Raw genomic sequence first — 14,474 nt, 5'->3', positions numbered from 1 at the left:
ATAAATAAAGTGGTCGAACCCCACACTTGCCTATCAAATAGGGGGAAGGAAAATCATCATCAGCTCATTGCATGTTACCTTGCCCATCGTATATTGGGGCTCGTTGATGACAATAATGAGATTTTGGTGTCTTCATTACAACAGTCCATATCTGGATTCGTTAAGTATGATGTAAAGTACGGAAAGGCTTGGCGTGGTAAGCAAATTGCCCGGGTGATTTGTTGGGGTTATTGGGAGGAAGCGTACAACAGGGTGCCCCACATCTTATGTGCAATGTATTACTACAACCCTAGCTTGAAATAGTTTGTGGACACCGGAGGGATGTATTTTCGGGACCCATTGAGGCATGTCCTGCATTGTGTGTTCTGGTCGTTCACGCAAACAGAACATGCATTCTAGTTTTGTCGGCCAGTCGTACTTGTTGATGGCACTTTCCTGACCGAAAAGTACAGGGGCACCTTGATGATGGCTACTGTTGTTGATCCAGAGGACTAGATAGTACCCATGGCTTTTGCTTTAGCAGAGGGAGAGAACAATGAATCATGGTCATGGTTCATGTGGCTTCTATGTGTACAAGTGCTTGGCCCATCTCGCACTATATATTTGATCTCGGACCGTCACCCAAGGCTTCTTAATGCTGTAGCTGAGCATATAGATGGGTTTCCACCTCTAGTGCACAGATGGTACATGAGACACTTTGCCACTAATTTCTGGTGGTGTCAGAGGAAGGAGGTATGTGATAAGGTAAAGGCTCTATGTTGTGTACGTATAGAGCACTAGTTCAAGGAGACAAAGAGAGAACTGGACAAGATGCTAAATGAAGCGGGAAAGGCCTGGTTAGAGGCGCAGATGGAATAGAAGGCTAAGTGGGCGTTAGCATATGACGAGTGGGGTTTTAGGTATGGCATCATGACCACTAACTCCTCAGAGTCTTTCAACCGTGTATTCACCGGAGTTTGATCGTTGTCTATGTCTAGAATTGTTGAGTTCTCCTTTCATAAGTGCAGCGGATATTTTGTCAAGAGGTGGGAACTTGCGTAGAGGAATATAGCTGAGCAGGGGCGATTTAGAAAGGCCGAAGCAGAACATTTGAAGGAGGTCGAGAAATTGGCCAAGCAGCACACCGCCGAGCCGTATGGACCCCACTGTCATATCTTTAGTGTACGGGGCAAGGGTGGCACAAGCTTGGGCGGCGAACGTTATGGTGGACGAAACTACCGAGTTGATCTTAACAAAGTAGAGTGCAGTTGCAACATCCCTCAGATCATGCATGCCCCTTGCTCTCATGTGATCACGGCCTACAGGGTTCGTGGGTATAACTGAGGATATGCCATATATGTCACCCTTGTATCTCCGTTCGAACACCGTTAGTATTTGGGAGAGGAGCTTCGAGCCATACCTTGACCCGACACAGTGGCCACATTATCATGGTTATGACTACGTACCGTATCCGGATCTAATGAAGGTAGGCAAAGGTAGGAGGAAGAAGAAGCGACTCAAGGGGGACATGGACGCTATGAAAGGGTATGACAAAGACATGTATGGAGGGGGAGACTTCAACAAGACCCGTGGCAGGAATCTTTGCTCCATTTGCAAAGAACTTGGTCACAAGGCTAGCAGGCATAGAAGACAAGGGCAGCAGGTGCATATAGCATACATTTTATTATATTAATGTTAATTGTTTGCTATGCTATTTAAAACTACTATGTTAGTACCAATTATGATATATGTTTGTTCTCTCATTTTGCATAATAGTTTATTCCTTTTACATTTACTTTGTTTTTATGCACTAATGTTCCATCATATTATAGTACTCTTAATGTTTGTTCTAACACATCCATTTGAAATTTGAACCAGGATGGGGGATCATCATCCATAGTACCCCATTCTTGAGGTGCACTACGACAACGACCACCGAGCCAAGCACCTGTCGAAGCTTCAGGAGGACTTGCTACCTCTTAGACTACGCATGCACTAGTCGCACCACTAGGATGAGCGATACCGGCTGTACATACAGCGTGCTGGCTTCCTTGAGATCGTCCGAGTCTTCAACACTGGGCTACCGATCCTCGACCTTGCACTTCTCACTGCTACTGTCAATAGGTATGATTTGATACACATTTGGTGAGGTACGAAGCATTGATTTGTCTTATTGTTTGAATTAAAAAACTTCTTGTATTGAATTAGAAACCCACAGGTGGAGGCCAGAGACCCACACCTTCCACCTTCCTTGTGGCAATATACCTTCCTTGTACTTGGACACCCATATACTGATGGAACATGTGGTATATCAAGTAATGTCGAACTTATGTATTCATGAACTTGTGTCGTAGTTATGACTTGCTGAACTTATGTCGAACAGAGGTATTGTCGAACTTACGATGAACTTGGGATGTGTACAAGTTAGTATTACTAAACTTGTATATTGATTGTCTCGTGCACTTAACCTTCCTGCTGACCTATTCGTTAAACCGACACGATGAAATAACCTGGCTCATGTGAGAACATAACAGAAGTGCCTTGTTCCATTTACTGCTGCTTTGACCGTCGCGCCATGGCTAGGGGCGCGTCAGCCTTGCCGTGCCATTATGACTTGTGTGTCAGCCTTGCCACGCCATGGTAGCTGGCGTGTTAGCCTAGCCGCGCCGTGGACGGTGGCGCGACAAACCCATGCTGGGCGTTGGCCAGACTCCCTTCTAAGCGCATCAGCAGCAGCAAGATTTGGATGCATATAACTTAGGGGGTTTCGAAAGATCGCAATGGTCATTAGTGATTGGTACAGTCTTCTAGATAATGTTTGGACAAGATGGGCACCAAACTAAGACCCAAAAGTAAAACCCAAATGTGTGACAATGACAAAAGCAAAAGCATTATATACTGAGAATGTAACAAATACATGCAAATTGCAGCATTGTAATACTATTTTTTGTGGCAAAAGTTTTATGAGATAACACAATGTCTGTTACAAAAATTAAACAGTGTTTGTTATATGGGTACAATACATAAATAGTTCAAATGAAACACAATGCAGCACTGAGAAAGTTCTACTACAATACAAATACCAAATCTAAAGCATTGAACTAGCACACCTGTACCAATCCTCTACCACACCTCTACCAATCTCAATCTGAAACATACTGAGTAAGCAACTCATCGTCCGAGTACCAGTACTCTACCACTACCTCGTTGTTGTGGCTAGGCTCACCTACATTGCCCTAATCTACCTATCGCCTATAGTAAGCTACCTCCGCTTCACCTGCAGCCTCTATGGCCTCTGTGGCCTGAGAGAAGAATGTGTCCTCCTCTGCCTGCAAGCCTGCATCTGCTTGAGCAATAAGCTCACTAAGTCTGCTAGTGTCTTCCTCAGCCTCCTTCACCTGCAAGCCCACCTCCACTAGAGCGATGAGATCGCTCAATCTGGCAGTGTCGTCCTCATCCTCGTCCCCATCATCGGCCAACACAATCAGCGATTGGACGGTGCGACCAACTCGCATTCTGTGCTCATCTAACTTCTTTTCCTTATACCTTGCATGGGCCACCTCTGCAGCATGGTCCTCGCTACATCCAATCCCTTCATGTATAAAATGTAACCAGTTAGCAACGCGATTATATTACATTTAAAATCAGGCAGCAAAAATAAAAAGGCTTTCAAGCACTCACTGGCACACAATGCAACAACATGGTCATTCAAGACCTGCATCTATACTCTTGTCTCCTCCCTTGCCTCCTTCCTTGCCCTCTCCTCCTCTAACGCCTTCCATCTCTCCAACCCCCATTTGTCAAGGCTAACATCGATCGGGTTACAAATACCATGCTGTCTAGCAAATTCACGCATCTTCTTTTTGTGATGTTTAATGAATAGGTTGACATAGTTAGGTCTATATCCCCTCTTCCATGCAATTACTTGCCTCCCCTTCAGTTCATCCAAGAACTTAGCTTGACCATCATAACATTCCCACCTGCATTTCCTAGTGTGCTATTCAAACGAAAAATTATATCATATATGTCTTAGCAAAAGAAACAAAATACGATTTTATGTTTACCACAAAAATAACCAACCTCATCATAGTCAACCATATGGCTGCAATAATGGCCTATTCCAAGCTCCGAAGGGACTAGACCGTAGTTGGATTTAACACCAAATTCGCTCATGACTAGAGGTGCTTTGTAAATTAACCTCTCTTTCTTCTTTTCCTTTGCCTTTGGTGGCTCCGGCCATTGATTCCTAGGACCATAGAGCCACTCATTGAAACGACACTTTGCAAATCCATAATGCTACAAGAGAATACATTAGTACACGCACACATATAAATATAAACATTTAAATAGATACACTTTCCACTTACTTCGTACTTGTTCGGACACATAAACTCCAACGTATTCTTAGAGTTTATCATAGCTCGATCTCCGCATTCGCACAGAGGAGGTTCCTCGAGTCATCTAACTATGGCTAGGTGCTTCTCCTTAGTTGTTTGCATTACAACAAATAAAATATAACCTACACTTTGGTGCAAACTCTATCTTAGATGTAAACATGCAAACTATATAAAAACTATACTTTGGTCACCAAAAAAATAAAATTTGGTGCATCAACAGTGTGTCCATATATTTATTCACATATAAAAGTTAAGATGCAAACTCAAACAAGCAAAATTCATATAAAAATTGACCTTAGAATACATGGTAATCATAATTCTAACTAACCAATTAACCTTAACATTGGCAATCCTAATCCTAATTCTTTAATCCAACGTTCTAGCGAACTCATATTTTTCTCCATACCCTAACTACTCATTTAAATCCTTCGATCCACCGTGGAGGCCGAGGAGGAGCTTCATTACCATGACAAGGCCGAGGAGGAGCTTTGGGGAAGGTAGGGAGGGGCCGGCAAGGGAGGGAAAGTCGATGGTCGGCCGTGGGGAACCGGGAGGCAATGGCATGGCGGTGTAGGCTAGGAGGCACGGCGGCGAGGGCTGGGCGGCGCGGGGGCGGCTGCTGTGCGGTGGCTAGGTGGCGCAGAGTGAAACAGAGAGGGAGGAAAGGGACCGGGACGTGGGCCTCTATTTCGCTCTGCCGCTCCCTAACGGGTGGCGCGCCACAGCCGCGCCCTGATCGGTGGCGCGGCAAGGCCTGCCATGTCAGTGACCAGCGGGCTGGGACGTTGCCACATACGCACCCCTGCCATACCACCATGCATGGCGTGGCAGCGTTGTTTCGCCGCGCCCTAAAAATAGGCGTGGCCAAAAGTGTTACTTTTGAAAGAAAAAAACAAACAATGTTAGAATTAAAAATAGTTTAGAAAAAGTGTTAAAAACCATCTGGACGTGGCTCCCAAGGAGCAGGCCCTAAACAAAAACAAATTCTCGTTCAGACGGATGTCTTTCACCGCTCACTCCCACACGCGCCGCTTGCCCTCGCTTTCTCCTCCCCATTCTTATCCCTTCCGCGCTCGCACCCTACCCCACCCCCACATGCGGCCATGGCCGCCTCCCTGGCTATCGCCGGTGCCCTCATCCCTCACCTCGGGGGTTTCATCCCCCACCCCGATGTCCTTACCCATCGGGAGCGTCCAACGCTAGCGGATCCGATGGTCCTCTCCCCCACCCTAGTGAGATCCATGGAGCACGAGCGAGATCCATGGAGGTAGCGTGGCGGTGTTGCAGGGGAGTCGGTGGCTCTCCCCCTCGGCGCGGTGCCCTCTCTCACCCTGGCAACGGAGCTCCCCCTACCCCGGCGGCCATGGCGCTCCCTGCCCCCCATTCCCCACCGTCGCCTCCGAGTCAAGCTCGGTGTTGTTAGCGCTAGCGGTGGTGGTGCTCGCACGCAGCCGCTCGCCGTCAGCTCCCACCCTTTGACTGGAATTGACCGGCCCAGGTCTCTCTCCCCCTATGTTGCAAATATGCGTTTCAATTGTTTCAGAAGTTTCTGAAGCATGTTGCAATAGTTTAATATGGATGTTGCAAAAGTAGATCGGGGATGTTGCATATGTTATGAGTGTTTCAAAGGCATGTTGCAAGCGTTTATTCAAACCGTTTCATATGTTTGCAGACGTATGTTGCAAGTGTTGTGATCTAGATGTTGTATATGTTTCAGCGGCTATACACATATGTTGCAAGCGTCTATTTAAAATGTTTCATCTGTTTTAAACGTATGTTGCAAGGTGTTTTATCTAGATGTTGCATATTTGTGGTTGCTATACATATATGTTGTAAGAGTATGTTGCAAATGTTTCACCTGTTTCAGACGTATGTTGCAGAAGTGCTTCATGTTGCAACATTAACAGGCGTAGGAAGCGGTCCCCACGTGCGTGGCAAGCAAAGTGAGCGCGGGTGGTCCTCACCTGCATGCACATCAGTAGGCACGGACGCGCAGCTCTACGCGCACCAGCATATTGGGGCCGGGCGTACAGGCACAGGTGCATGCGGCGTTGGGGGCAGGGGGGTTCGGGTGCACGTGGGACATCAGTATAGACCGCCTCTCCATTACATTCTTTAGTTAAAAATTGATGTAACGAACCATCCAACAACTTTTGAATCGTTGGAATGTTCGACATTAACGAATACGAATATTAAGGGACCTAGAGACATGTCTTCCTAGAGAGTCCTGTACATCAGTACATGTATTCGAGTATTTGTGTATAGCAGTGTTGAAAATACCAGGCTATAACACGTGTAGTCTGATATAGCTTTTTGGACAGGGTGTCATTAAGATATTACATATATATTACTGGTACGAGCGCTATTTTGGACAATTATCAGTGCTACACGCTTTAGCGGTAACTTAATTTAGCAGCGCTAAATGTGTAGTCGGATGACCTATAAACAAATAAGACCTAGCAAAATTTTTATTTACCCATGTTTAGCCTATCTATACATGGTGTATTAGCATGCTCACAAAACCTAACATCTCCAATTCTCCTGTCTGTATTCTCCAAGACCACGTTCTGAGTTCAGAACATTTTACGGCGACATGGTGATGATGTGTATCGAGGCAACAATGGCCGGAACGACGCCTATGAGAGGATGAGAGTGATTTCTAGAGGCAGCTACGTGTCATAGCTACGTGCGGTGACTGCGGAGGTCGCGGTCGTGGCCGTCCCCTTTGCCTATGTGCACCAACTACATTGCCAAACGGTTGCGGTATTGGCACAAAGGGGGAATGTGATAGCTGAGAACAGAGACAGATGCAAGTCAGTAGGCTGGCAGAATTTTAGCTAAAACTAGCTGAAAAACACTGTTCTAGCTGAATTATTGTGAGAGAAAAACACTGTTCTGGCCGAAAAAAAAAACTGAACAAGCCAAATATAGAGTAAGCCGAACGAGGCCTAAATGCCAAAGCGATAATATGCATGTTTTTTTTTAGAAAACGCTAAATGTCTTAGCGTCGCTATAGCGGCCACTACAGCTTGCTTAGATATTTCCTTAGACTTTGCTAAGTGTCTTGACCCGCTATTTACAGCACTGGTGTTTATAGAACTTTCCTATAAATTACATGTTTCGATGCACAATTAGATGCTAAATGTTATGCTTTATATATCACAAAAAAGGAACTTCAGCATTTCATGTTCTACCAGGGGTAAATAGACAATTACACGGTATATCGCGCCACTGCGTTTATTGTGATCGACGATCACAAGAAAGCAAATCAAAGATTTAGTCTGAGTGTCATTCCCGTCCCTCTCAAGCATCAGCGATAAACAAGTTGCCATGGATTTGCTTAGGAACTAACTGCATCAGCAAAACTGACATAAAACTGCACATCAGCTTCAAATTCACTGAGTTGATGGCTTGCAAGATCGTTTGCTACAAACACAGACTTAAAATCAATTTGCAGGCTTCTTCTCAGTTGTGTAGGCATAGTACTCTTTGCCGTTGTCCACTCTGGTTGTATTGCCACCAATGTCCAGCACAGCAGATGTGAAGGCCAGGCAGGAGCCTCCGATGAGGGCTGACTGAATACTCTTTCCTGCCAAGATTAAGGCAGAAATCAGAGTTGACAGCCAATATACTAGATACAAGCACATATATCAGTCCAGACTAAAAGCTGTTCACAACTGACAGTTTCTTGCATTCCATCTTAATGAACAACAAAGTTCACATGAAAATTATTATTAACCAGTTATATAAGTTGCACTACATTTATCTAAACTATCCATCAATCATTGGAATGCAAACTCGTGTTTAAGGATCAGTCATCCAGTTGATCAGAGTTATACTAATCCATGGGACAGCGCAACTGCATTGCTAATTTCTGACGAAATAGATACGTGTATTAGTAATAGTTTGCACAATTGGCAGTCAATAAAACAAACAGGGAGCTAATCAAAGCATAAGCATGACAATACTGTTACTATGAAACATATACTCCCTCCGGTCAAAAATACTTTACACATTTTACTCTGTATGATCTTTGATGCGTATCTTTGACTGTTAATATCTTCTAGATGTATTCTTAAAACCCATCAAAATTTATGAGATTTCGCAAATATTTTCTGATATAAATCTACACATATATCTTACTTGTTTCCAACAACAACAACATAGCCTTTCAGTCCCAAGCAAGTTGGGGTAGGCTTATGTTTCCAAACTAAATAATTTGGAAGTTACTTATGTTTGTAGTTTTAAGGTTTGACCAACATCTTGTCCTAAACACCATGTTTTAATGAGCAGAGGGAGTATGTTCAAAGCAAAATTGCTTATTTGATGCATGAAATGTTGTGCAGATGCTCACCCACACCATTGCTTATTAGCCCTTAGTTCTAACTAAACCTAACTGATGTTACAAGCAACACTATGGTGTTACGCTAATTTATCACCACGCACAGTGCTTTATACACCAAGATCATATCTCCACCAATAGAGGCATTTAAGTAAGTTTCCATTGAGAACAAATTGGAGTGAATAAATATCATACAAAATCAGTTTCTAAGTAAATGAGCATGATATATTTTTATTGTATGATAGATATCTGGGGTAATACTCCTATCTCATAATACCAGGATGTTCTACAAATTTAATGGGCTGTTATGCATAGTTTGAACCATAGGTTGCATTGCTTGAAGAACTTGTTGAGCCCAAATGACAGTACTTCTGGCATAATGTTCAGTGCGATCATTTCTAAAGTAGAGAACACAAATTGTGACAATAGAGCAAATATTATATGAAACAGTGAAACAACTGTTTGACCCGTATCTGTCCACACAATAACTCTTACTGTGTAGTCACCAGAAGTCAATAGATATAGGAGCACAAACTATGCCACCATCCAAATTTAGGATGAACCAATCCAAGGCCTTGTTTAGATTACCCCAAAATTCCAAGTTTTTTCACTCTCTCTCCATCACATCAATTTTTAGCCACTTGCATGGAGCATTAAATGTAGGTAAAAAAAAAAACTAATTGCACAGTTTAGTTGGAAATCACGAGATGAATCTTTTGAACTTAGTTGGTCCACGATTGGACAATATTTACCAAATAAGACGAAAGTGCTACTATTCATCGGGTTGAAATTTTTCTCAATCTAAACAAGGCCCAAAATGCTCCAGACACCCAAACAGTATTATTCAATCAAGGTAATCATTTTCAAATCACATATTTCTCTTTGCAACTTACAAAAGAAAATCGGATGCTCTGGAAGTGCATAAGATTGTAAGTAACCATTAACACCGTGTAGGCATATAGCACATAGATCTACAGACACAATGTGCCAGCTAACCTCAATTATTACCTATGGATGTTATGTTCATGGGACTATTGCCAAAGCAATGCATAATGGTACAAGAGTTTTTTTTTTTAATTGCTACAAGAGTTATGCCTATTCAGTGACATGAATAAACAACATTTCCAGTGACTCAGAAAAAGATACAACTAAACCACGCATCAATTTGATCCCAAAATCGCAGTACTATTCCTTCTTTCTGATTTGAGCTTAAGCTTCACTAATCAGACCCAACAATCAACCATAACCTAGCTGATGTATACCATCACAATATGTAAAATATATGACAGTAAGTAACAATCCTAATTCCCAGTTAACCTCTACATGTCTGCATACCAGTATCAACAATAAGTAAGAAGTTTAAGGCATCAGAAGTGACCAGAAACTAAAGCCAAGGCTTCCCAGGTGCATTTGTTAAAAACTGCAAGTTTCTAACCTCTGTAGCCGCAGACGGAGGCTCCGGCGACGAACGCGCCGACGGCCCCGTTGACGAAGTCGCGCTTCTTGCGCTGGGTCTGCACGAGCTGCTCGACGCCGATGTAGAGGCCTCCGATGGTGGCGAAGGTGGCCCCGTAGGTGCCGCACATCTTGAGCGTCCGGATGAGGCCCGGGAGCGCGACGTGGCGCTCCACACGGGGCACGTCGTACCAGGTGGCGACGACGGTGCCCCAGATAGTCCCCGCGGCGAGCCCCGTCGCCGCACCCTTCACCGTCTTCGTCAGCGGCGAGTCCTCCTCCATCGCTCGCTACTCCGGTTCCTGCACGACAGGTGCAGCAAATCAAAGCCGCACGTGACTCGGGATCCGGCGAGCCAAACCCTCAGCGCTTGGCAGGACGAGATCGGGATCTAGTGGCAGCGTGCGCTTGGTCTAGGTGGGTGTGGGGGTGAGGCTGTCCGCCGCGTTGGAAGAGGTGTTGAGCGGAGAGGGGAGTGGGTTACCTGTCTCGAGACTGCGCGGTGCGTGCCGGCGGCCGCCGTGTGCCGAGGCGGGGGCGGAGAAGGTTGAGGGTTCAGGGGCGGACGGATGGAGGCCTCGGGGTCGAAATGGAATCGCCAATCGCGTCGGCGGCGGCGCCGTAGGAGTGGGGAGCCCGGCCGCGGCGGCGTTGGTGCGGGTTCCGGGCCTGGTTGGCGCGTGGGCTGCTTCGCTGCTGCTGAAACGGCTGGTCTGTCTACATGGGCCTCACAAAGGGATCACGTTAAGAAATTCAGATGCATAGCAGCGAGTCCGTAACAGACTAGTACATCCAACTTCCTAAAAAAAACAGTACATCCAAATTCAACAAATCAATTAATTATCAATTTACTAAGCTGCGTAATTAACCCCGAGCATCTTCAATAGTTTCTAAAAAAATCAGTTGGTAAATCAAAGAGTTTCCCAAGTGGCTAAAAAAGTTAGGAGCATACTCCTCAAAGATAGAGGGTAACTTTGCATTAATAATCCTGGATTTTTCCTAAATAACCCCAACCATTTTTATAGTTTTTTTTCCCTCGTAGTTTTGCATTGGAAACCCTATCCATACTTTTATTCTTTCCCATGCAATTCCACCATCGGATTAGCGGATTGATGCGCGCGCAAATGGATCAGTTTTCCCAAGTGCAAAAAGTTTGGGAGTTGAGATAGGGAGTTGTTGGAGAGTGTGTTTTTTTTATCTTGTCAAAAAATCAAGATTGGGAGTGAGTTTTGGAAACTCTTGGAGATGCTCTCAGTCCAAGTGGAATACAAAGTACTCTTATCTCAAATTAACTGTGTTTCTGGACGAGACAGTACTTTGTTACTCGTTAGGGCAGTCTCAATGCTAAAAACACATGTAGTTTTTATGTTTATTAATTTATTTACATATAAACTACGTTCCTAATGGATAGTTTCTATATTATAGTTTTTATCCAATCACATGTCTTCTCTTTCCATCATGTCCCTATCACATATCTTCATGTCTTGGTTCTCATATAGACATTGTTTTTTTATCTAAAAAGAACCATTTCCTCATATCTCTTCTTTAATTGTAGTGTCACGTCACTTTTTTTGTTTAGGTGGCACCTTAATTAATGAACATAGAAATCACGTAGTTTCTTGGTTGAGAGTGCCCTTTGATACCTCATACCTCTGTTCATGTAGAAACTGCATGGTGTTCCAACAAAGGTGCAATAAAGATCTGACTATTTGAGAACTGAGACCCTAAAACTTGGGTCGATTGTCAAGGATGATTGGGTGATGGCGTGGCGGCACTGTTAACCTATTTACACATCATTTAGTACACTATTTTCATTTAATCGATCGTTTACCCTGTTTAAATGGCTGTTTTGCCTGTTTAAATGGTCATGTAATCCAAATAATAGTTAAACAACAAGTGACCGACTGTTCAGTGTATAACATTTAGAATAACCCTACAGGGTGGTTCGTGAACTACGAAACCTACCCGGCCAGGTTCGTGTTGTTCGTCTTGCTTCTCCTCCCTGCTACCATTCTTTTCTTCCCCTCTACTGCTAACACACACGCTGGGAGCTCGTCTCGAGCCTGACCGAGCGCGTCCGTCGGGCGAGATCCCATGTGCCAGCAGCGCGGGCCGCAACGGCAGGCCACCATCGGGGGGGTGGGTGTGGGTCGCCGGTCGCATCGTGCCGCAGCTTTTGCCAAAAAGCTCTCTGCCGACCTTGTCCCGTGTCGGGTTCGAACATAGGAGATGGTGGATGCTGTGAACCTATGACCTGGTTGGTTTATAGGGTCATAAGTTTGATCGATACTGATTTATTTTGAGAGAAAAATACTGCTGACTGACTTAATAAATTTTGACAGGTGATCGCTAAACCCATAGGCATCGAGTCCTGTGGCAGTGCCATGCCATTCCATTTCCACTCGGGTGTCAGGATCACGATATATTTTGTTCTTGTGTTTTAATTCAAATAACGAAAGATCAAATTTGGGTGCGTTCGGCTGGCCGGCCGGCTGAGGCTGGGCTTGCCAGCGCACTCACAGGTTCACTGTTTACGTGAACAGTGTTTTTTTAGACAAAACATTATTTTCTTCCTCAACAATCAGCCGGAACAGTATTTTTATTTATTTTTTAGTCCTGCCAAACAGTTTCTAAAAAAACGAAAGATCAAATTCCATTAAATATTGATGCCTTCCAGTTTTACGAAGCCTGAAATAAGTCATCAAAATGAACTGACATTTTCATTCATGTAGTACAAATCTATAAGGGGCATTTAGATCCTTTCATATGAAGGAATTAAAATATACTTAATAAATTTGGCTATTTAGCTTGAAATTTGATATTCCATAACTTTTCAAAGTTCATATATAAGGCTATCTCAAATTTATAGGGTGAAAGATGAAAATTAATTCTATAGAGCATCATTCTATGTTTCTACTTTGCAACTTATAACACGCTCTTCAACTTACTCCCTTACGGTAGAAATGCAACACATAAGTATCTTTCTCGTATAGCCAACAATAATATATAAATATAATCAATATACAACCATATTAGTTTAATTAATATATGTCTAAATTATGATTAATAAATTTAATTCCAAGATCCAAACGGGGCCTAAAGGTTATTTGTCACATACATGGATAGAAATGATCAAACCTGAGTATAATCCAAGTTGACCTAAATGTACTCAGATATGGTAAATGTAAATTCTTATCCAAACAAGCTATTCCCTGATCAAATAACCAGATTTATCTAGCAAACTATATACAATAGATATTAGTTCAGCGACCTAAGAACAGCAGATAACAGATCCTCAAGACAGCACTTGTGTTCTTTTTCATTTCCAGAACTTAATAAACTACAAATAATTGCAGTAAGAGCAAATGAGAAGACCAGACTAATCAAAATTACAGGAACACCTTCTGGTATCACCAGTTTTTGTAAACTGAAAGGTAAAATCTCTGCTACAAGCAGCTCAAATAGAATCAGGCCTAGAGCAGCTGAACAAGTAGGTGTACCATTAGTTCATACACTTCGGGTCAAGGAAAAAAAACTGAGGCATGCAATCTGAACATGCTAGTTTACATTTTGTTTTTCAGCACTGGGAGCTACTAGACATGAGTTTTGTTTTTCAGCACTGGGAGCTACTAGACATGACAATATAGCAAAAAAATTGGATGCTACCTTGTACTGAAAACCACAGGGATGATTCACTTGCATTCTAGTCCTGCCTCTGCTGCTCGCCGGGGCTTGTTTTTCCGCCGGCTCCCAATCTGCCTGAATCCATTGGTCCTTGTTGATTCACCACTGCTTGATCGAACAATAAAGTTACTATCTTCTATGACAATATTAGAGCCCTCTTTCAACGGCCTGCCCCTCTTGTTACCACCGGCTGCAGCGCTGTTCTTCAGCTTGGCATCATCAACTTCTTCTTGGTCGCCATCGACCTTTTCTACAAAATTTTCAACATCTGCTTGATCGATCTTATTGGCGAAGTGCTTTTGGGGCCTTCCCCTCCTCTTTTTTGCAGGCACAACTTCTTCACCACTGCTACCTTTGTCTTCGTGGCTCCTGACAGTGGTTAGCTTCTTCCCTCTCCCTCTTCCTCTACCCATGGATTCAATTTCAGCAGTGCAAATATTGGTCAGTCCAATCACTGGAGCTGCAGGCTCTGTTGAAGCTGCTCCTTTTGTTTTATCTGATGGCTTGTTGGAAATGAAGTACTTCGTCAAGACAACTGGTCCTTTGGGCAGTCTAGTAAAAAAAGATATACTAGAAATCTGCATAAACATAATCAAGGGCATGCTCAGAAATCTGGG

The 14,474-nt window shown here is 43.6% G+C and overlaps 2 protein-coding genes across 3 annotated transcripts; both read right to left on the bottom strand.

Annotated features, from left to right (window-relative positions):
* Window positions 1-7,507: 7,507 nt before the first annotated feature.
* On the bottom strand, window positions 7,508-10,875 carry LOC136464274 (outer envelope pore protein 16-3, chloroplastic/mitochondrial-like). Of its 2 annotated transcripts, none has more exons than XM_066463239.1 (3): window positions 10,658-10,875; window positions 10,154-10,463; window positions 7,508-7,965 (listed from the first exon to the last, which is right to left on the bottom strand). In XM_066463239.1, the coding sequence occupies exons 2-3, from the start codon at window positions 10,455-10,457 to the stop codon at window positions 7,823-7,825; spliced, it is 447 nt and encodes a 148-aa protein (XP_066319336.1). In that variant the 5' UTR covers window positions 10,458-10,463; window positions 10,658-10,875; the 3' UTR covers window positions 7,508-7,822. The 2 variants fall into 2 exon arrangements, with proteins under 2 accessions (XP_066319336.1, XP_066319335.1); XM_066463238.1 differs by having other exon boundaries at window positions 10,154-10,475; window positions 10,658-10,871.
* A 2,990-nt stretch (window positions 10,876-13,865) lies between these two features.
* LOC136466066 (uncharacterized) lies at window positions 13,866-14,270 on the bottom strand. Its single transcript, XM_066464559.1, has one exon. It carries the CDS (start codon window positions 14,268-14,270, stop codon window positions 13,866-13,868), a length of 405 nt encoding a protein of 134 aa, XP_066320656.1.
* Window positions 14,271-14,474: the final 204 nt, after the last annotated feature.

Source organism: Miscanthus floridulus, chromosome 7 (assembly GCF_019320115.1).
Source record: "Miscanthus floridulus cultivar M001 chromosome 7, ASM1932011v1, whole genome shotgun sequence".
Taxonomy (NCBI): Eukaryota; Viridiplantae; Streptophyta; class Magnoliopsida; order Poales; family Poaceae; genus Miscanthus; species Miscanthus floridulus.
This window is presented reverse-complemented; position numbering and strand designations above follow the sequence as displayed.

Coding starts and splice junctions, on each gene's coding strand:
- LOC136466066 (XM_066464559.1), bottom strand. CDS start 14,270: ATGGGTAGAGGAAGAGGGAGAGGGAAGAAGCTAACCACTGTCAGGAGC.
- LOC136464274 (XM_066463239.1), bottom strand. CDS start 10,457: ATGGAGGAGGACTCGCCGCTGACGAAGACGGTGAAGGGTGCGGCGACG. Junction 7,966..10,153: donor CTCCGTCTGCGGCTACAGAG/GTTAGAAACTTG, acceptor TAATCTTGGCAG/GAAAGAGTATTCAGTCAGCC.